Source organism: Chiloscyllium plagiosum, unplaced genomic scaffold, assembly GCF_037043375.1.
Source record: "Chiloscyllium plagiosum isolate Xiang-an unplaced genomic scaffold, Cpla_swu_hap1 HiC_scaffold_52, whole genome shotgun sequence".
Classification (NCBI taxonomy): domain Eukaryota; kingdom Metazoa; phylum Chordata; class Chondrichthyes; order Orectolobiformes; family Hemiscylliidae; genus Chiloscyllium; species Chiloscyllium plagiosum.
The window spans coordinates 26,299,586-26,316,526 of NW_028270190.1; the positions used below are offsets into that span (position 1 = coordinate 26,299,586).

Genomic DNA, 16,941 nt, shown 5'->3' on the forward strand with positions numbered 1-16,941 from the left:
TTGTACAGTAGAAGTGCTTTGTGATTTGAAATGTTGATGAAGTCAATAGGGAATAGTCCTGCACATGGAGACGACCTGTGTCATAATCACAAGGAAGCTATGCAGGCGTCCACCTCCCTGTTCAGACCACCGTCTTTGCAAGTCATCTCGCGTTGCCACACGAGAGGACATCAAGAACAGAATAGAAACAGCTGCTGAGAGAGGAGGTGGAGCAGAGAGTGAAGGACTCTCAGCAGGACGCGAAGAGATTTCAAGTCGAAGGTCTCGCCCTTCCTCTTAATCCAGATACAGTGAGTGTAGCGTCTTCAGTTTACAATTAATAAAACGCTGACTTGTGCAGACAGTCAGCAACACATCAGGACAGTTACACCTCACTATCAGTTCTCTTAGCTATAGCACAACGTTTTGAGCTATTTGCATTACTCTGAATGGGAGTAGGTCCATTTCTCATTACCATTCATGAGCTCAACTTGTAGCATGGTCTAGCTTTAACTCGATGATATCTGACAGAACTGGACGGCATGTAACAGGGGGGAGTGTAGGCAGGAACAAGGCTAAGGTTCATGGTCCATGGTGAACCTTGCATTAATATTAATACCAAAATAGTGACAGTAAATGTATCTGTAGATGTATGATTTCTAATACCTTTTCTTGAACAGTCGATAATCTGATTCAAAGACATCATCCAGTGCTCTGCGACTTACCTCCTTTATAATGTTGAAAGGATTTCAGACTTGCATTAATCACAACAGACATCGGTCCTATCTCTCTCACTGCTTGTTCCAATGCTGCCTCGCCTCCCCAAACCCATTTGCGGTCAGTGATTTTAGCAGCAATTTTATCTGGCTGAAATTTGCAGTAGCGTCCATGCTATAATTTAAATAAGATGTTCAAAATGAATACTCATTAAGATCATAACAAAACTATTTTTTCTTTGCTTGACACTTTACTGCATTCTGACTTTGGCTGCCAATTTATTTTCCCAAACCTGTGCGATATTTGTTCACTATTTGTTTAGAAAAATGCACATTTTGCGCGACTTTGCACGAAACAAACCGTTTGTTCCAACTCGTCCACACCAGTCACATATCCTGACGTATTGTCGTCCCATTTTCGACCACTTGGCCCTGAACATTTCCAATCCATATACCCATCGCCGTACCTTTATAATTTTGTAATTGTACCAGCCTCCACCACTTCTTCAGGCAGGTCATTCCATACATACGTGATCCTCGGTGTGAGACAGTTACAACTCAGATCATTTTTAGGGTTTTCTTGAGTCAAACTTAATATTTATTGCTCAATGTATTCGAAACATTCTACAGTGAGACCAAGCAATGGTATTACAAATGACTTGAAATGTGAGAAAATAAAAAAAAGTACTTTGTCTTGACAACTCAATATCCCAATCAAGCTCACCATCTAGTTAGCTCATACGGAAACTACATTAGAAAGAGTTGAGCCTCTTCACAGTTTTCAGTCGATTCATCTGAAACTTGTGATCATACAGTTGTGAATTAAATTCTTCACATGCAGATAAACGTTTCCCAAACCGTCAATAATTACACCATTAGAGTCATTGGATTACAACTAATTCGTATTAGTCTCAGTATCTATTCAAATATTTCCCCATTCATCTTCAGGCTCTGCTTTCTAGGTTTGGACTCTGATCCCATGGCTAAAACATTTTGCTCTTCACCCGCTTCATGTATGTCATGATTTTTTAAACCTTGATAATGTCACCCCTCAGCATCTGTTCCTCCGCTTGGAGAAAAGCCCCAGACTATTCAGTCTCTCCCGATAACTGAAACCCAATCCCAGCAACATCCTTGTCAATATTTTCTGCATCCTGTGAAAGTTAACAACATCCTCCCTTTAACAGAACAACCAAACGTGTGTACAGTTTTACAAAAGTGGCCTCGCCAATGTCCTGTACAGCTGCAATATGACGTCCCAATACCTGTACCAATGTTTTGAACAATAAAGGTAACTGTGCCAAATTCCTCCTTCACCATCCTATCTGTCCTCGGCTCGACTTCCAAGGAACTATACATCTGCACCCCTCGGACTTTCTGTAAATTCTTGCATGTTGGAAATGATGGAGTATATTGATTGTCTAAAGTATGGCCTCGATACCCGTATTTAAACGGAAATTGGAAAATTATAAATGTGGTGACTTTGCTACTCTCTGATGGTCAATAATTTTCAATTACTTCTCACCAATGTTGCAGTTACTTCAGTTTCAGGACACAGGGCAGAACATGACGCTAACTCTGGGGTGAGATTGATACTGGGAGTGATATCGAAATGGGTGGGTGTGTGTAGCAGGAGGAAGTGCCACAAACACCGAGATTTAATTCCAAAATGGATTAAAATGTCGTTGTGGCATTCTGTGTCAGCGTTCATTCAAACTTGGCTTGAAGAAGATGTGATGAGCTGCCTTCCAGAACATTTGCAGAAATTTTGATCGGTCCTATTCTGTCGAGAGGGAGTTCAAGGCTTTTGACCCAAAGTCGGTGATGGAATGACAATAAATTTCTGAGCAGGAATGGTGAGTGATTTGAGGTGATGTTGCAGGGAGTGGTGTTAACTGTATCTACTATGGTCCTTGGCAGAAGTGGTCTTCGGGTTGGAAGGTTCTGTCCACAGTCCATCGGTCAACTTCACAGCTGTAGCTCGTGGATTGTATATACTGCTATCACTTTGTGATGATATTGGAGGGAATAAATATTTGTGGATTTGATGCCAGACAAATGCAGTGAATGTCCTGGATGGTGTCAAATCTGCTCAGTGTCAAACATAGAACATTGAACAGTGCAGCACAGTGCAGGCCCTTCGGAACCCAATGTTGTGCCAAACATTTATCTTACTCTAAGATCAACCTTTATACACACCTCTCAAATTGCTGCCGTGCATGTGCTTGACCAGCAGCCGCTTAAATCTTCTTAATGTCTCTGACTTTACGACCAAAGCTAGCAGTGCAGTCCACGCATCAAAAACTCTTTGCGGAAATAACCAACCTTTGATATCTTCCCTTTACTTTCTCCAGTGACCATAAACAAATTACCTCTCCTGGCAGCCTTTTTCCTGGGTAAACGTCTCTGGTTACTTTCCACTTCTTTATCCAACCCAATTATAAAAAAGCAACAATCCTTAATCAAAAATATTTATCCATACAATCCAAAATCATATATCTGCGAACATTTTTCAGTACCTTGCTGACCACAGACGTATACCTACCTAGACAATAATTTCCAGGTTTTTTCCCTATTTACTTCCCTGAAGAGAAGTACAATATATGCCTCCCTCCAAACATGAAGAACTACCATGGAGAGGTTGGATTCAAAGATCATTGCCAGAGTTGCAGCAATCTCATTCCGCACTTCTCGTAGGAAATGTGGATATATCTGATCCGGCCCTCGAGATTGAGTCATACTCATGCTTTCCAGAATTTCCACCATATCCACATTCTTAATATGAATCTGCTCAAGCCTATTAAGCTCTTCCCCAGTATTCTCTCTAACATCAAGCTCCCTCTCTCTCATGAATACAATAGCAAAAAACTCATTTTGCTCCTTCTCTATCTCGCCACGCACAGTGCTTAAGTTTATCCACTGGCTTGGATCCAGCTTACGCTCTCTCAGACCATTCTCTTATTCCTAATGTACGCGAGCAAAACATTTGGATTTTTCCAAATCCTTTCGCCAAGGCTTTTTCATGCACCAACCAGCTTTCCTCAATCCATTTTTGAGTTCTTTCCTTTCGACCCTGGAATCTTCAAAATTTGCGCCAGATCCCGCTCTTCTGCTCTTACCATCCAGGGCTCCTTTTCTTTCCAATTCCACACCGGTCTCATTGGGACAAAGTTATTCAACACAGCAAAAAGATGCTCCACATTTCTGTTGTGCATTTCCGTAAAGCAATTATTCTTAATTTACACTCCACAGGTCCTGTCTAAGAGCAGTAAAACATCCCGTCCCCAGAAAAATATCCCTCTCATCCAGTCAGTTCCTATTCCTCTCCATGACGACCGCAAAGTTGAGGCATTTATGCTCTCTGTCACCAAAATGCTCGCCACCGAGATATCTGACACCTGGCCTGCGAATTGCCTCGCACCAAATCCAATATGGCCTCCCCAGTCGGCATATCGACTTCTTGCGTCAGGAATACTTCCTGGAAACACCTAACAAAATCATTTCCATCCAGATAATCTGCACCACGGATGTTCCAATTAATATTGGGGAATTTCAAATCACCCTTATCAGCAATTCTGTTCTATCCGCTCGTTTCCAAGATCTACTGCCCAATCTGTCCAATGGCTATAGCAGACAACCAATAAAATAACTGTTTCTTTCTTTGTTGTCGGAGCTGCAGTCATCCAGGGAAGTGCAAGTATTTCACCATATCCTTGGTTTTTGTTTAGTTGATGGAAAGGCTTCAGAGATGTTGATAGTGTGCGATTCAGTAATGGTTAAATTCTCTCCCATGTTGGATTATGTCATTGTCTGGCACTTGTCTGGTGAGAATGTTATTTGTCATTTATCTTCACAAGTGGAGATATTGTCCAAACTTTGCCGCATTGTACACAGATTTCATCAAAATGTGATGAATTCAAATGGTGCTGACAATCGTGTAGATTTTCCCTCTGCGTACCTTTTGGATAGAAGGCCAGTGACGAAGCAGCTGAAGATGGCTGTACCAAGAAGGCTACACTGAGGAACTCCGATCGACATGGCCTGAGCAGAAAGATATCAAATAACTGCAAACACCTTCCAGTGTGTTCGATATAATTACAACTAAAGGAACCTTTTCTTCCAATTCCCATTCACTCCAGATTTTCTTGATGGATAGGGGTGTCATTCACACTGTAACTCTTGAGATCATTTCGTTTCCCCAACTGTGGACTGTAAATTAGGGACTAAAGGTTTAATGAATCACAAGCCGAGTATTCGTGCTGGACTCCAAACTGAGGTTGCCAAATTGGCAATTTATAATACTGAGCAGTTCTGATCCCAATGCCAATATAATTCATTCAGGGGTGAGGAAAGTGCTCAACATGAGAGGAGAGGACAACGATATGCAAATGTGTTCAGCATTGTTTGTAGATTTAGGGGTCGGGAAATATCAAGTACCAGTTGAGGAAGAATACACCTGCTGATATGTGACCTTACTGCACCACACCCCACCCGAGCCAAACACACCCCTACACAAAGCTGTGTTGTGATCGTCACCTCCCCTCCTCACTCAATCACTTACTGTTGGTCTGTTACCCAAGCTCAATACCAGCCCTCAGATTGTTGTTGTACTGAATGTTACTGCATTCCTGTTGAGCAGGGCCACTGGCCTCTGGCTGGTAATGACCACTCCTTGGGGCTATCATTTGTGCAGAGCCCTTCTCTTGTCCAGCTTCGTGCCCGAGTGACAATACGTACACTGGGGCTTCATGAAAAGAGGAGACTCTGTTCATGTTGACTCGCCAGCCAGTGAGTGAGAGGCCATCACCTCCATAAAACATAGCCAGAGAATAGGTTTAGTTTAGAGTGATGCCCAGTCACCAGATCACGTACGCCTGTCACATGAAGAGAGTGTTTCTTTCATTCAGTTGTCTATTTGGCCAATGAAACGCTGGATTTTGGAGAGCAGAGTGGATGGGCAGACAATGAACTTAAACTCTGCGTGGCCTCAGATTACCACAGGAACAAGTAAATAATGTTGACACAAACCCAAAACAAAAGCAACAGCTGTCCTGGATAATAACGCACAAGTCATCTATAATAATCCAGACATGAGAGTGTGGAAGAGCTGGGGTAAGGACTTGAAGAATGAACTGAAGAACAAGCTGAAACTGTGTGGCACTGAGACAAAGAGCTGGGATTTGCTAGCAAGAGGCTGATCCCAATCAAATCCAATACTCGGGGAAATTGTGACGTGTAGAAAGACAACAACAGCTTCTGGAGGAACAACATCAACCGTAAAGCCACTTACACAAAAAAAAGTCTCCTGAGTAAAGATTCAAGCCAAGTTTCTTAATTACACACAATATGCCAAATGTCAACCCAGCAAGTTGCACGGTAAATGACATTCCTAAAGAGTAAACACCTCTCTTAACAAAGGACCATATTTACACACAGACCTACCAACGACTTGAGCACATAATTCGAAGATTTCTCATCAAACGTTTATAACTTCTTATAGCTCACACTCCAAACGTAAGTTGTTCCTTTTCATGTAAAATTGCAACTTATATTAGAGTGACTGACCAGCCCGATGGGGCATATGGGAGAAGCAGACAGACTAAAATAATTATCTTTATTCCTGACTCTTCAGATCTGTACTTCGCAGTGTTAGTACCTTTCTGTTATAGTGGATGGTGCACGTACCCGTCTGAAGGACAGAACATGCTCAATGTTACGTTCATTCAGCTGAACGTCACATCCACATACTAACTCACAGTATCAGAGAATCCTCAGAGTGTAGAAAGTGCCCATTCGGCCCTACCTTTTCCTAGTAATCCTGCGTCTCCCATGGCTTGCATACCTAACCTATAATTCCCTGCGCACTATGGTTAGCTTAACATAGACAATCCCGAACCACCACATCTTTGAACTGTGGGAATGGTGAACATTAATTCACAGAAATGGAAGTACTCTTAACTCCTCAGACCGATTGTCTGAGGGTACGAGGTGTTGTGTCAAGATGTAGGAGAGCATTCCAAGATAAGGTTGAGATGACTGGGAGTGCTGAAAGATTATATAGTCCTTGCTAAGTGCTCCATCATGAACATGCTGGTCAGGCATGTGTCCCGTTCTCTCTCACCGTCGGAATGAATGTCGCCCAATCTTTGGTAGCATCTTGACTCCGCTGATGCCTTGGTCACAAAGAGGTCTTGATGTACCTCAGCAAAGTAAATGCCACTGATGCTGCTGGGCATGACATTGGTCCAAACTCGATTCTGTTGTTCCCACGAGGCTGCTTTAGATATCGCTTACTGATGCAGTCACTGCAGTTGCTGCCGGTTCTTGTACTGGGCCGAAGCTCCATTGCTATCTCCATGAATCTGTGATGACGACATGCACTGACAGGAACCCAAACTCACCTTTTCCAAATCTCCATGAATCTGTGCTTGATACAGATCATGACAGGAACCCGAAAAAACCTTTCCCCTCTCTCCATGAATCTGCGCTGGATAGCGATACTGCCAGAACCCAAACTAATCTTCACTCTGCCTCAATTAATCTATGATGGATGCAGTAATGACAGGAAACCAAACTCACCTTTTTTTTAGATTAGATTAGATTAGATTAGATTACAGTGTGGAAACAGGCCCTTCGGCCCAACAAGTCCACACCGACCCGCCGAAGCGAAACCCACCCATAACCCTACATTTACCCCTTACCTAACACTACGGGCAATTTAGCATGGCCAATTCACCTGACCCTGCACATCTTTGGACTGTGGGAGGAAACCGGAGCATCCGGAGGAAACCCACGCAGACACGGGGAGAACGTGCAAACTCCACACAGTCAGTCGCCTGAGGCGGGAATTGAACCCGGGTCTCTGGCGCTGTGAGGCAGCAGTGCTAACCACTGTGCCACCGTGCCGCCCACGAATCTGCCTCCTTGAATCAGAGCTGGATACATATACTGATAGGAAACAAAACTCACCTCCGCTTTGCCTCCATGAACCTCTGCTGGATACAGACACTGACAGAAAACTGACCCACTTGCACCCTACCTCCATGAATCTGTGCTGGATGCTCATGCTGCCAAAATCCTGGACTCACCTCCACAGCTAATTTTGTGAATCTATGATACATACAGATATTATCATGAACAAAAACAGAGCTCATCTGTTGCCTGCACGAAACTGTACTGAATATGGACACTACCAGGGACGTAGACTCATCACCGCCTGAGCAGCCATGAATTAGCGTCAGGACAGGAGCCATCAGGAACCAAAACTCTCTCGGCTATCTCCGTTGTGAGTCCATTCTGCTCGACACACTCACAGATTTCGCTGCTCTTCACCAAGAGGTAATTAAATTAAAAACCCAAGAAAATTTACAAGCGAACGCAGACAGGAGAGAAGAAATAAAATAAAACGAAATGAGAATGAATCCCGACTCCACCACAACCTTACTAGAAGTCTTGGGGATTTACCTTTCCTATGTAAGGGTAAGTTTCAGCAGAGTTGATGCCTTGAAGTTGAATCACCAGACCAAAGGCGTCCAATGCGGTTGAACCAATGCATCCAATAGGTCCTTTACTACAATCAATCAGATTCTGTTCACTGAGAGAAACCAGTTTTCCATGCCTTTTTGCCCACTGTCCTTCTATGGCACCAGTTGCACTGAAAGCCCAGTCAGAATGACATTGACCCTAGTGTTGACAGAAACATAACCACATTAAATCATATTGATCTAAAAACGATATCCAGTTTGCATCTACATTGATATGGAACACAGTCTCACACTAATGTTCTTAGTCTAAATGTTTGTTCAAGTTTCTCAGAATTACACAGAATCTGTGAATATCGGTGTGCCTAGGTTCGGATTTGATTCGATTTATGCATTGTCACGTGTCGCGAACAACAGTGAAACCCTTTGTTTATGAGCAATATAGGCACGAGGATGCGAGGATGAAGTATCCGAGGATGAAGAGATCAAAAAAGACTTGGAAAATGGTACATTGCAGAGAGTGGGCACAAGGCAAATTCAATGTCAGCAAGATCAGTATGATTTGAACAAGAGAGTCTCATAACCGTCCAATAACAGCTGGGGAAAAGCTGTTCCTGCACCTGCTGGTGGATGTGTTCAAGCTTCAGTGTCTTCTACCTGACGGAATGCATGTAAGGAGTACATTACCGGGGTGAGTTAGGTCCTTGGTGATGTTGCCTGCAATTTCGTGGCAGCGAGATGTGTAAGTGGAGTTCATTAATAGAGTATTCGATTCCATAATGGCCTGGGCTGCGCACACAACCTTTAGTAGTTTGTTATGATCCAGAGCTTCGCAATTGCCATACATGGCCTTCCGGACCCAGACAGTATGCGCTCAAAGGTGCAACTGTCGAAGTTAGTGAGGGTCCTTATGCACATGCCAAAATTCCTGAGCTCTCTGAGGAAGAAGTGGCGTTGTTGTATATTTTCCAACGGCACAAACATATGGTATTTCCCGGAAAGATTGTCCATTATGGTCAGTCTAGGAAATTTGACATTTTCCATTCTCTCAACCTCATTCCCATTGATGGAGATGGAAGCGTGTTGTTCTCCTTTCCTTCTGAAGTCAATTATGTGCTATTACATTTTACCAAAATTGAGAGAGAGAAACGCTATTCTCATTGCACCACGTCAAGGATCTCTCTATCTCCCTTCTGTCTTTTCATTAATCGTTGTCAAATTTCCCTCCTGTTACAGTGCTGTCGTCAGTGAATGTATAGATGGTGTTCGTTCGGGATTCGTGGGTGTAAAGGGAGTACAGTAACTGGTTGAGCACTCATTATTTGGGGGACGTAAGTGGTGAAGGTTATTCGGGAGAAGGGGCAGATGCCTATCTTCAATGACTGGTATCTGTGGGTCAGACAGCTGCGGATCCAGTTGAAGATGATAAAATCATGACCAATGTCACAGGGTTTTGAGTTCAATGTAGAGAGGATAAGAGTGTTGAAGGCAGAGGGGTAGTCAATGAGCAGGAGTCTGACAAAAGTGTCCTTTTCCAGATGTTCAAGGGGTGCAGGGCGAGAGATATTTCACCCACTGTGGACCTGTTACTTTAAAAGGCAAATTTTAAGTGACCGAGGCAGGCTGGGAGAATGGAGTTGATGTGGACCCTCACCAGCTTCTCGAAGCACTTCATGATTATTGTGCTCAGGCCACTGGTCGGTCGTCATTAAGGAACAATGCATGAGTTTTGTTTCCTCACTTACGAAGATGATGGTGGTCTTCTTGAAGCAGGTTGTGACTTCAGCTTGTAGAAGAGAGAGTTTGAAGATGTCGGAGAATTTCCCGCTAGCTGGTCCACACTGGAGCTGAGTTCCTGGCGGGGACAGTGTTTAGGCCAAGCAGCGTCCTTAGGGTTATTCCCAGGAGGACTGATCTGATTTCTACAGCAGTGACTAACAACTTGAAGCATTGACATGTAAGAGGATTATTTGATGATGTAAAGTATCCTTACTAGCAAAACTTGTCCCATTATTCAATTTCCCCTCTTGACAAATTCACAAAATGCATTGGCTATCTAGGGAACATGGCATGGCTCTCAGAGAGGGACAGGATGAACGCTGTTTCCGATTTGTTACAAACGACCATGGTGTTCGATCAGACCAAATAGCATCTCAGGGCAAGATGCACAGGCTCCTGTTGTGTGGGCCTTGCCCATGAACTTTGGCATCTGGCATTTGTTTGTCCACAGTCCAGGGATCGACCATAGTCTGGTGCGGGGGCGGGGGTGCGGGGGGCGGGGGGGGGGGGGTGCGGGGGGAGTTGTCTTTGCGTATGCAATCCAGAGACTTGGTTTCAACTCCAAAGTGACCAGTTACCAGTTCGGGGATTGGGAACTGTTGTCACAGGAAGAAGAGTTTGAAATTCTTCACTTCTGAGGGCTGTGCGTTGAGAAGTCTGGGAGATTGCAGTTGTGAGCAAGGATGGGTGATAACACTAGATGCAATGGTGAATAAAATGAATCTTGGATGGGAAGGGATTCCATAAAGTTGTTGGATGAGGTGTGACGGTGTTAGCAGCACAGCCTTACCTCTGCAAACCTTGTTCCTCTACCTTCAACATGCGACACCAGGCTCTCAGTACACACATTGATCCGATGTAACCATGTCATTCGGCATCATGGTGCTGCAGTTATATTAAGCCTTCTCTCCACCGAGAGAGAAACAGCCAAGTGGAAGGTCAAGCTGATACCACTTATCGAAAAGGATCAAATAACGTACGAGGTTTGTCACGCTTGCCACGAAACCTCCCTTTCCTTCATTGTTTCAGATTTAATGAATACAGGTTACTGTGTTGAGCAGGAAGGATCGGACTCCTTGTTGCTGCCTGTTAGCCCTGCAGTGGTTTGTTCAGTCAGCCTCGCAGCATTTCTGTCTGGCGGGGGTGAGGGAGCTCTGGCAATGCTGAGAAGAACTGGGCAGCAGTTTGCAGGTGGAGACTCAGCCACTTCTATGACATCTTGAGTCTGGGTCTTCGGAGTGACCTGTGTGTGCTTCCTCCTCCAGCAGGGCACTGTCCCTATTACTTGTGATTAGAAAGTGGCACCTCGACTACAGGCCTGTGGAGCAGTGGGCGATGGGGTACAGCTTTGTGGCCACAGCCAGCAGACTGTACGGGTGCTGGGTCTGCTTCTCCATGGCAACTGCCAAACTGTCCTTGGAGGTTAGATGATTCATTGATTGGGATATCTGGGTTGCTACAGTGTATCTGCATCCCTGTCGTCTTTCAAGTGTACATCTCTGTCTGCTGCATCTGCTGTTCCCTGGTAAATGTCGATGTTTGCCGACACCACGGTCTCTTCTGCCCGTACCGGGTCGCTGGCAGCCCTCCGAGTGCTGTGGGAAATGACACAGTGAGGGGCTTACCAAACTGTGCTCCCACACCCTCAACAGCTCACATTCCCAGGGAGCTGAGGGTGTGTGCTGGACGCAGCCTTACTGATATTTCCTCTGAGGCCGCAATACTTTCATGCTCAGAGAACGAGGAGGTGTCTTCTTTCCCTGTGGAGCGAGAGTAGATGCTGACGGAACCGACAGACCACGAGAGACAGAAGTTTCAGGGACCAATGCAAAGAGACACTGAAGAATTAATGAGACTGACAGAGCGCTAACAAAGGAGTGATGAGTGGTATTTACTCGCTCAGTGGAATGTGAGTGTATCATGTTTTCTTGTGAGAAACAGGAATCACTCCTCACAGGTTGAGGAATCTGGTGTCAGACACCTCTCCACCAATCGAAGAGCTTTCTGCCCTCCAGTGTTCTCTCATCTCCTGGAATGCCAGAAAGGGAAGGATTGAGTGAGAGATTTAAGTTTTGCATGGCTGTTGGTGTTGGTACATGCGGGAGGTATTCCGAGGTAGTGAAGTGGCAAAGCCGATGTGATGTTGGTTTTGAAGATGAGGAAGACGTCAGTGACAGCATGAATCTGGGTAGGAGGGGGTGCTGGGGCTGGGATAGAGTGTGTCGGAGGGGGAAGGTGAGTGGTCACAGCGATTCTGACACATAGCATTTTTATGGCAATGTTGGTTGTTTTTCTGTACCATTCTCTGGCATGTTCGAAAGCATTCCTATCTGAGCAGGGCAAGGTTACCATGCTCGTGCTCATGTGGGTTCTCAGCAGCTTTTTCAGAATGGCCCAGCTCCCAGGATATCGGGCGCTAATCAGGAATCTATTGAATTGTTCCGGGAAGAATGTGTGGGAAGATTAGACTCGGAGCGGATATGCGGGATGTTATAGCTGCATTGACATAGCTAATGATAACGGTAGTGAGAAATCTCACTGAGCCTCGTGGCGGTATCCCTCCCAAACATTCAATGCAACTGACATTTAGTGAATTACAGTATAATACGATCTTTTACAACTCCCATTTGTACACAATACTTCATATACTTACCAGCAGGCTCTGCTCTCCTGTCGATCAGCCTTGCCCAGTTTGAAAGAATGATTGAGAGAGGTACAAGGCCCAACAGAAGTGAACTGTGAATGTGGTTTTAAAAGTTGCGGTATCGAGCATATGATCGAATATTCTTTGAATAAGACTGGACATGGTATCACAAGGAAGCTTGGCACTGCAGCCTGCAACATTACCATTGTTGAGTTGTGCCAATTTACATCTGAGCTTATATTTCTTACATCGGAATTGTACCTGTAGACTTCAATTTTACAATTTAATCTAACCATTGAATTTGATTTTGAAGTAAAACTTCTCTAGATATTATGAGTAAAAGCACGAACATTACAATTGATACATATACCATGCTCCCTTGCCTGACCATACCAATACCAGGAAACAAATGCAACAAGAAAGCAGGAGAAGCAATTTAGATTAAAAATGATCTACCGAAACGTAGCCTTTCCTAACAATTCCTACAAGCTGATAACAACGTCCAATCCTGTTGAGAAGTTAATGTCTGCACTTAATAAACTTGAGAGCTTTTTCTGATTTTTACCTGGTTTTTCACTGGAGTAACTAATCCTTCTCTCCGCCAGTCAACAGTTGCAGTTCTCAATTCAATGTGACTTTCTTCAGATTCACGACTTTCATCTCTTTTATCAGTTTCAATTTCAGTCATGTTGACAGCTTCGATTCGGAGAGGTCCATTCATGAGCTTATTGAACTCTTCATTGGTCTGAAAATTCAAACACATTGGTGAAATGATTGACTTTTAGTGGTGATTATGTCGGAGAAGTGTCAATAACGTAAGAGAGCTACATTCTACATATTCGCTGACTTTAGCATTAAGTGCGGGGAAAGCAATGAGGGCACTCGCTACTCGTGTTTAAGCTTTGACTGAATAAATGAGTAGCAGGCAAATAAGTGGCCATCCATTTCGTCCCAATCCAATATAAAGCTGTGTGAAAATCCTCGAGCAGCTCAAATATCTCTGCTCGATCGTTCAATTACCAAAATGGCAGGGGCTTTATAATGTGTTTCATTTTGCAAGAATCAGTCTTCTCCGATCATTAAAGCCTGACAGGTCAATTTCATCATGGAAGGATAGGTTAAGTCACCTCAGATTGGTGGGATTTATTGGTGTTTGAGATGAACCTTGCCAATCAGGAGGATTTCAAATTTCATCACTAGCCTGACCTGATTTCCGGATAAGACGTTGGTCTTGAGTTGGCCTCATGCCCCTTGGACCATTAGATTTAGATGCGAAACTCAGATTGTTCATTTTCATGAAGATACTGGATTGGAATGGTTAGAAAAGGACCAGATTTGATGCTATCCATCATCACATAACTTATCATCCGCAACTGTGGCTGTCTGCATATCAAACTGAGATTGCAGACTGGTATTGAATCATCTGGTGTCTCTTTTTGATGGGGAGGGAGGGGCACATGTCGGTTTGAAAGGGGATTGAATATGTCCCATCCTCTGAGTAATAACCTGGGCCCTAGGTACATGCAAAAGTCCGAGTTGCGGCTGCCTTTTTGCAGGCGATATGGAGCACGCCTTGTTCCAGTCCTACTCTGAACCCTGTCAAAGTTATATCTCTGATGCATTGATTGCTGCTTCCTACTCTCACCCAGAATTAGAAATAGTAATCAATTTTACTTCGAATTTCAACCCTTGTCCCAACTTCACCTGGAATCTCTGAAAATCTTCCTTTCCTTTCTTGATTTTAATGTTTCCATTTAAGGGCTAGACCATCTACTGTCTCCCACAGTTACGTTGAACTACGTCTCCTCACACCCTGCTATCTGCAAAGATTCCATTCCATTTTCCAGGCTATCCACCTGTACTGCATGTTCATTGGTGTCACCACCCACCGGGGTGTTTATCCTTAGCTAAGGACTCCTCTCAATGTCGTTGACACGCATTTCAGCTGTCTTACTCAGTTTGCGCAATTGTTTCCTCACCCACAAGAACATAGGAAGTAGCAACATGAGTAGACTGGTGCCCCCCTCCACCTCGCTCCATTATGATTGACTGAAAATTGCCCATGTTCCAGTTCCTTCATTTTCATTGTAACACTTGATTCCCCTACCGCTTAAGAATCAGATTAGGCACACAGATTAGGCACACAGAGAGGCCTAGTGTCATAGAGATGTACAGTATGGAAACAGACCCTTCGGTCCAACCTGTCCATGCTGACAAGATATCCCAACCCAAACTCGTCACACCTGCCAGCACCCAACCCGTATCACTCCAAACCCTTCCTATTCATATACACATTGCAAATGCCCTTCAAATGTTGCAATTGTGCCAGCCTCCACCATATGGTCTGGAAGCTTGATCCATCCATGTACCACCCACTTTGTGAAAACGTTGCCCCTTAGGTCTCTTTTTTGTCATTTCCCTCTCATCCTTTACCTATGCCCTCTAGTTCTGGATTCCCGATCCCAGGGAACAGAAATACTTTGTCTAATTATCCTATGCATGCACCTCATAATTTTGTAAACCTGCATAAGATCACTCCTTACCCTCTTAGGCTGCAGAGAACACACCTCAACTTGTTCAGCCTCTTCCTATTGCTCAATTCCTCAGTACTGCCAAAATACTTATAAATCTTTTCTGAACCCTTTCAAGTTTCACAACATCTTTCCGAGTGGATTGAGACCAGACTTGCACGCAATATGCGAACAGTGGCCTAACCAATGTCCTCTACAACAGCAACATGACATCCCAACACCTGTATTCAATAACATGACAAATACAGGGGAGCATAAAAAACGCTTTCTTCACTATCCTATCTTCCTGCAAAGACATTCAGGCCTCAGGGAGAAGGCATTCCTCCACTCCTCGATTCAAAACGCTGTTATTGTGATTCGATGATGTCAATTCCGAGCTTCTCTCATTCGCTTCAACATCATCTGTGCACTCACCCTGTCAACCCCAGTAAGAACATATAAATTTCAAAGGGATCACCTGTCATTCTTATAAACCCCATTCAGTAAAGTCCCAACCTGATTAGTCTTTACTCGCGAGACAATCTTTGGTGCAGTTTCTCCCCTCCATCCCAGAAGAAAAATAGGATTATTTCTGTCTTCACTTTCTACCATCCCATTCTCTGTTTCTTTTTTAGCGAACAAATCCTCTACCAATGCCAATATGTTACGCACTAAACCATAAGTTGTTATTTTGTTTACCAACAGCTAAGGTGACACTGCATGACATGTCTTTTAAAATTGCTACTGCACACAATATATCGGCTTTCCTGTGGTAAAAAAAAAAGTTTTGTCTCTTTGTTCACTTATTAACATTTGTGTGCACATAGGTCCAGCAAGTTATTAAAGAGGCAAAAGAAATATTTGTCTTCAATGCATAGCAAAGACAGTATCAAAGTGGGGAAGTCTTGTTGCGATTGGACAAACACAGAAGGCACTGTGATGAGCATTGATTTCACTCTTTACGGAGGAATATTTGGAAGGAAATTTGAAGCAGTTTAATCAAAACTATTCCTACGAAGAAGAGGGTTTTCCCTAGAGAGACATTTTGACAGACTGGGCCCACTCCACAATAAATTTGAGGAGAATAAGTGCTGATCATACTAAAACAAATAAGATTCGAGGTGGATTGACAAGGCTAATGGTGAGAGGATGATTTTCTTGATGGAAAAGGTGAGTACAGAACCAAGGCCTGACGTAGTCATTGTCGCTATTATTTACTTATCTATGCGAATTAACTCTGTGATCTGCCTGTATTGTTCGCAAGACAATTCTTTTCACTGTGCCTCAGTACATGTCATATTAATTTCAATTCGATTCAATTCAATTCAGTTCAGTTCCGTTCAGTTCAGTTCAGCTCAATTCAATTCAATCCAATTCAATTCAATTAATGTATTTTCAATTCATGGAATGCTGGTGTAATGTTGATGTCATTAGTCACATTTGTTTGAGATGCGAAGAATAGGGGAAATGACCAATTGTCATGAGGAGCAATAATACAGAGAGCAGGATCATGTACTTCAATTTGATTGGAATGCAGACTAGTTTAACTGCTGTGAGATAAAGTTTAGTCAGCGACAGGTAGGGCGGAGCCAGAGATCCAGCAGACTCAAGAAGAATATTGTTGCCGAAGGGAGCAGCTTCCACAGTACAGAATGCAACTCCGGCTTCCAGACGTCATAATGGACAGTATCTGTGAAGACTTAACAACATAGAGGTATATCCATAGTGTGACTGCCGTCCATAAAGGGAGCTCAAGCCAGCCAGTGTTGTTTAATGCAATTTAGTTGTACAGAATCTGATCGTGCAAGTGAGCAGAAATTATCGAATCAGGG

The 16,941-nt window shown here is 43.7% G+C and overlaps 1 protein-coding gene across 1 annotated transcript in view; it reads right to left on the reverse strand.

Annotated features, from left to right (window-relative positions):
* LOC148134890 (procathepsin L-like) overlaps positions 1–16,941 on the reverse strand; it is a 34,803-nt gene that overhangs the window by 4,163 nt on the left and 13,699 nt on the right. Inside the window, exons 4-6 of the mRNA XM_087985411.1 lie at positions 13,165–13,344; positions 8,160–8,378; positions 705–870 (exon numbers count right to left, since the gene is read on the reverse strand). Coding sequence (XP_087841537.1) covers positions 705–870; positions 8,160–8,378; positions 13,165–13,344 — 565 coding nt within the window. The remainder of the gene's footprint in view (positions 1–704; positions 871–8,159; positions 8,379–13,164; positions 13,345–16,941) is intronic.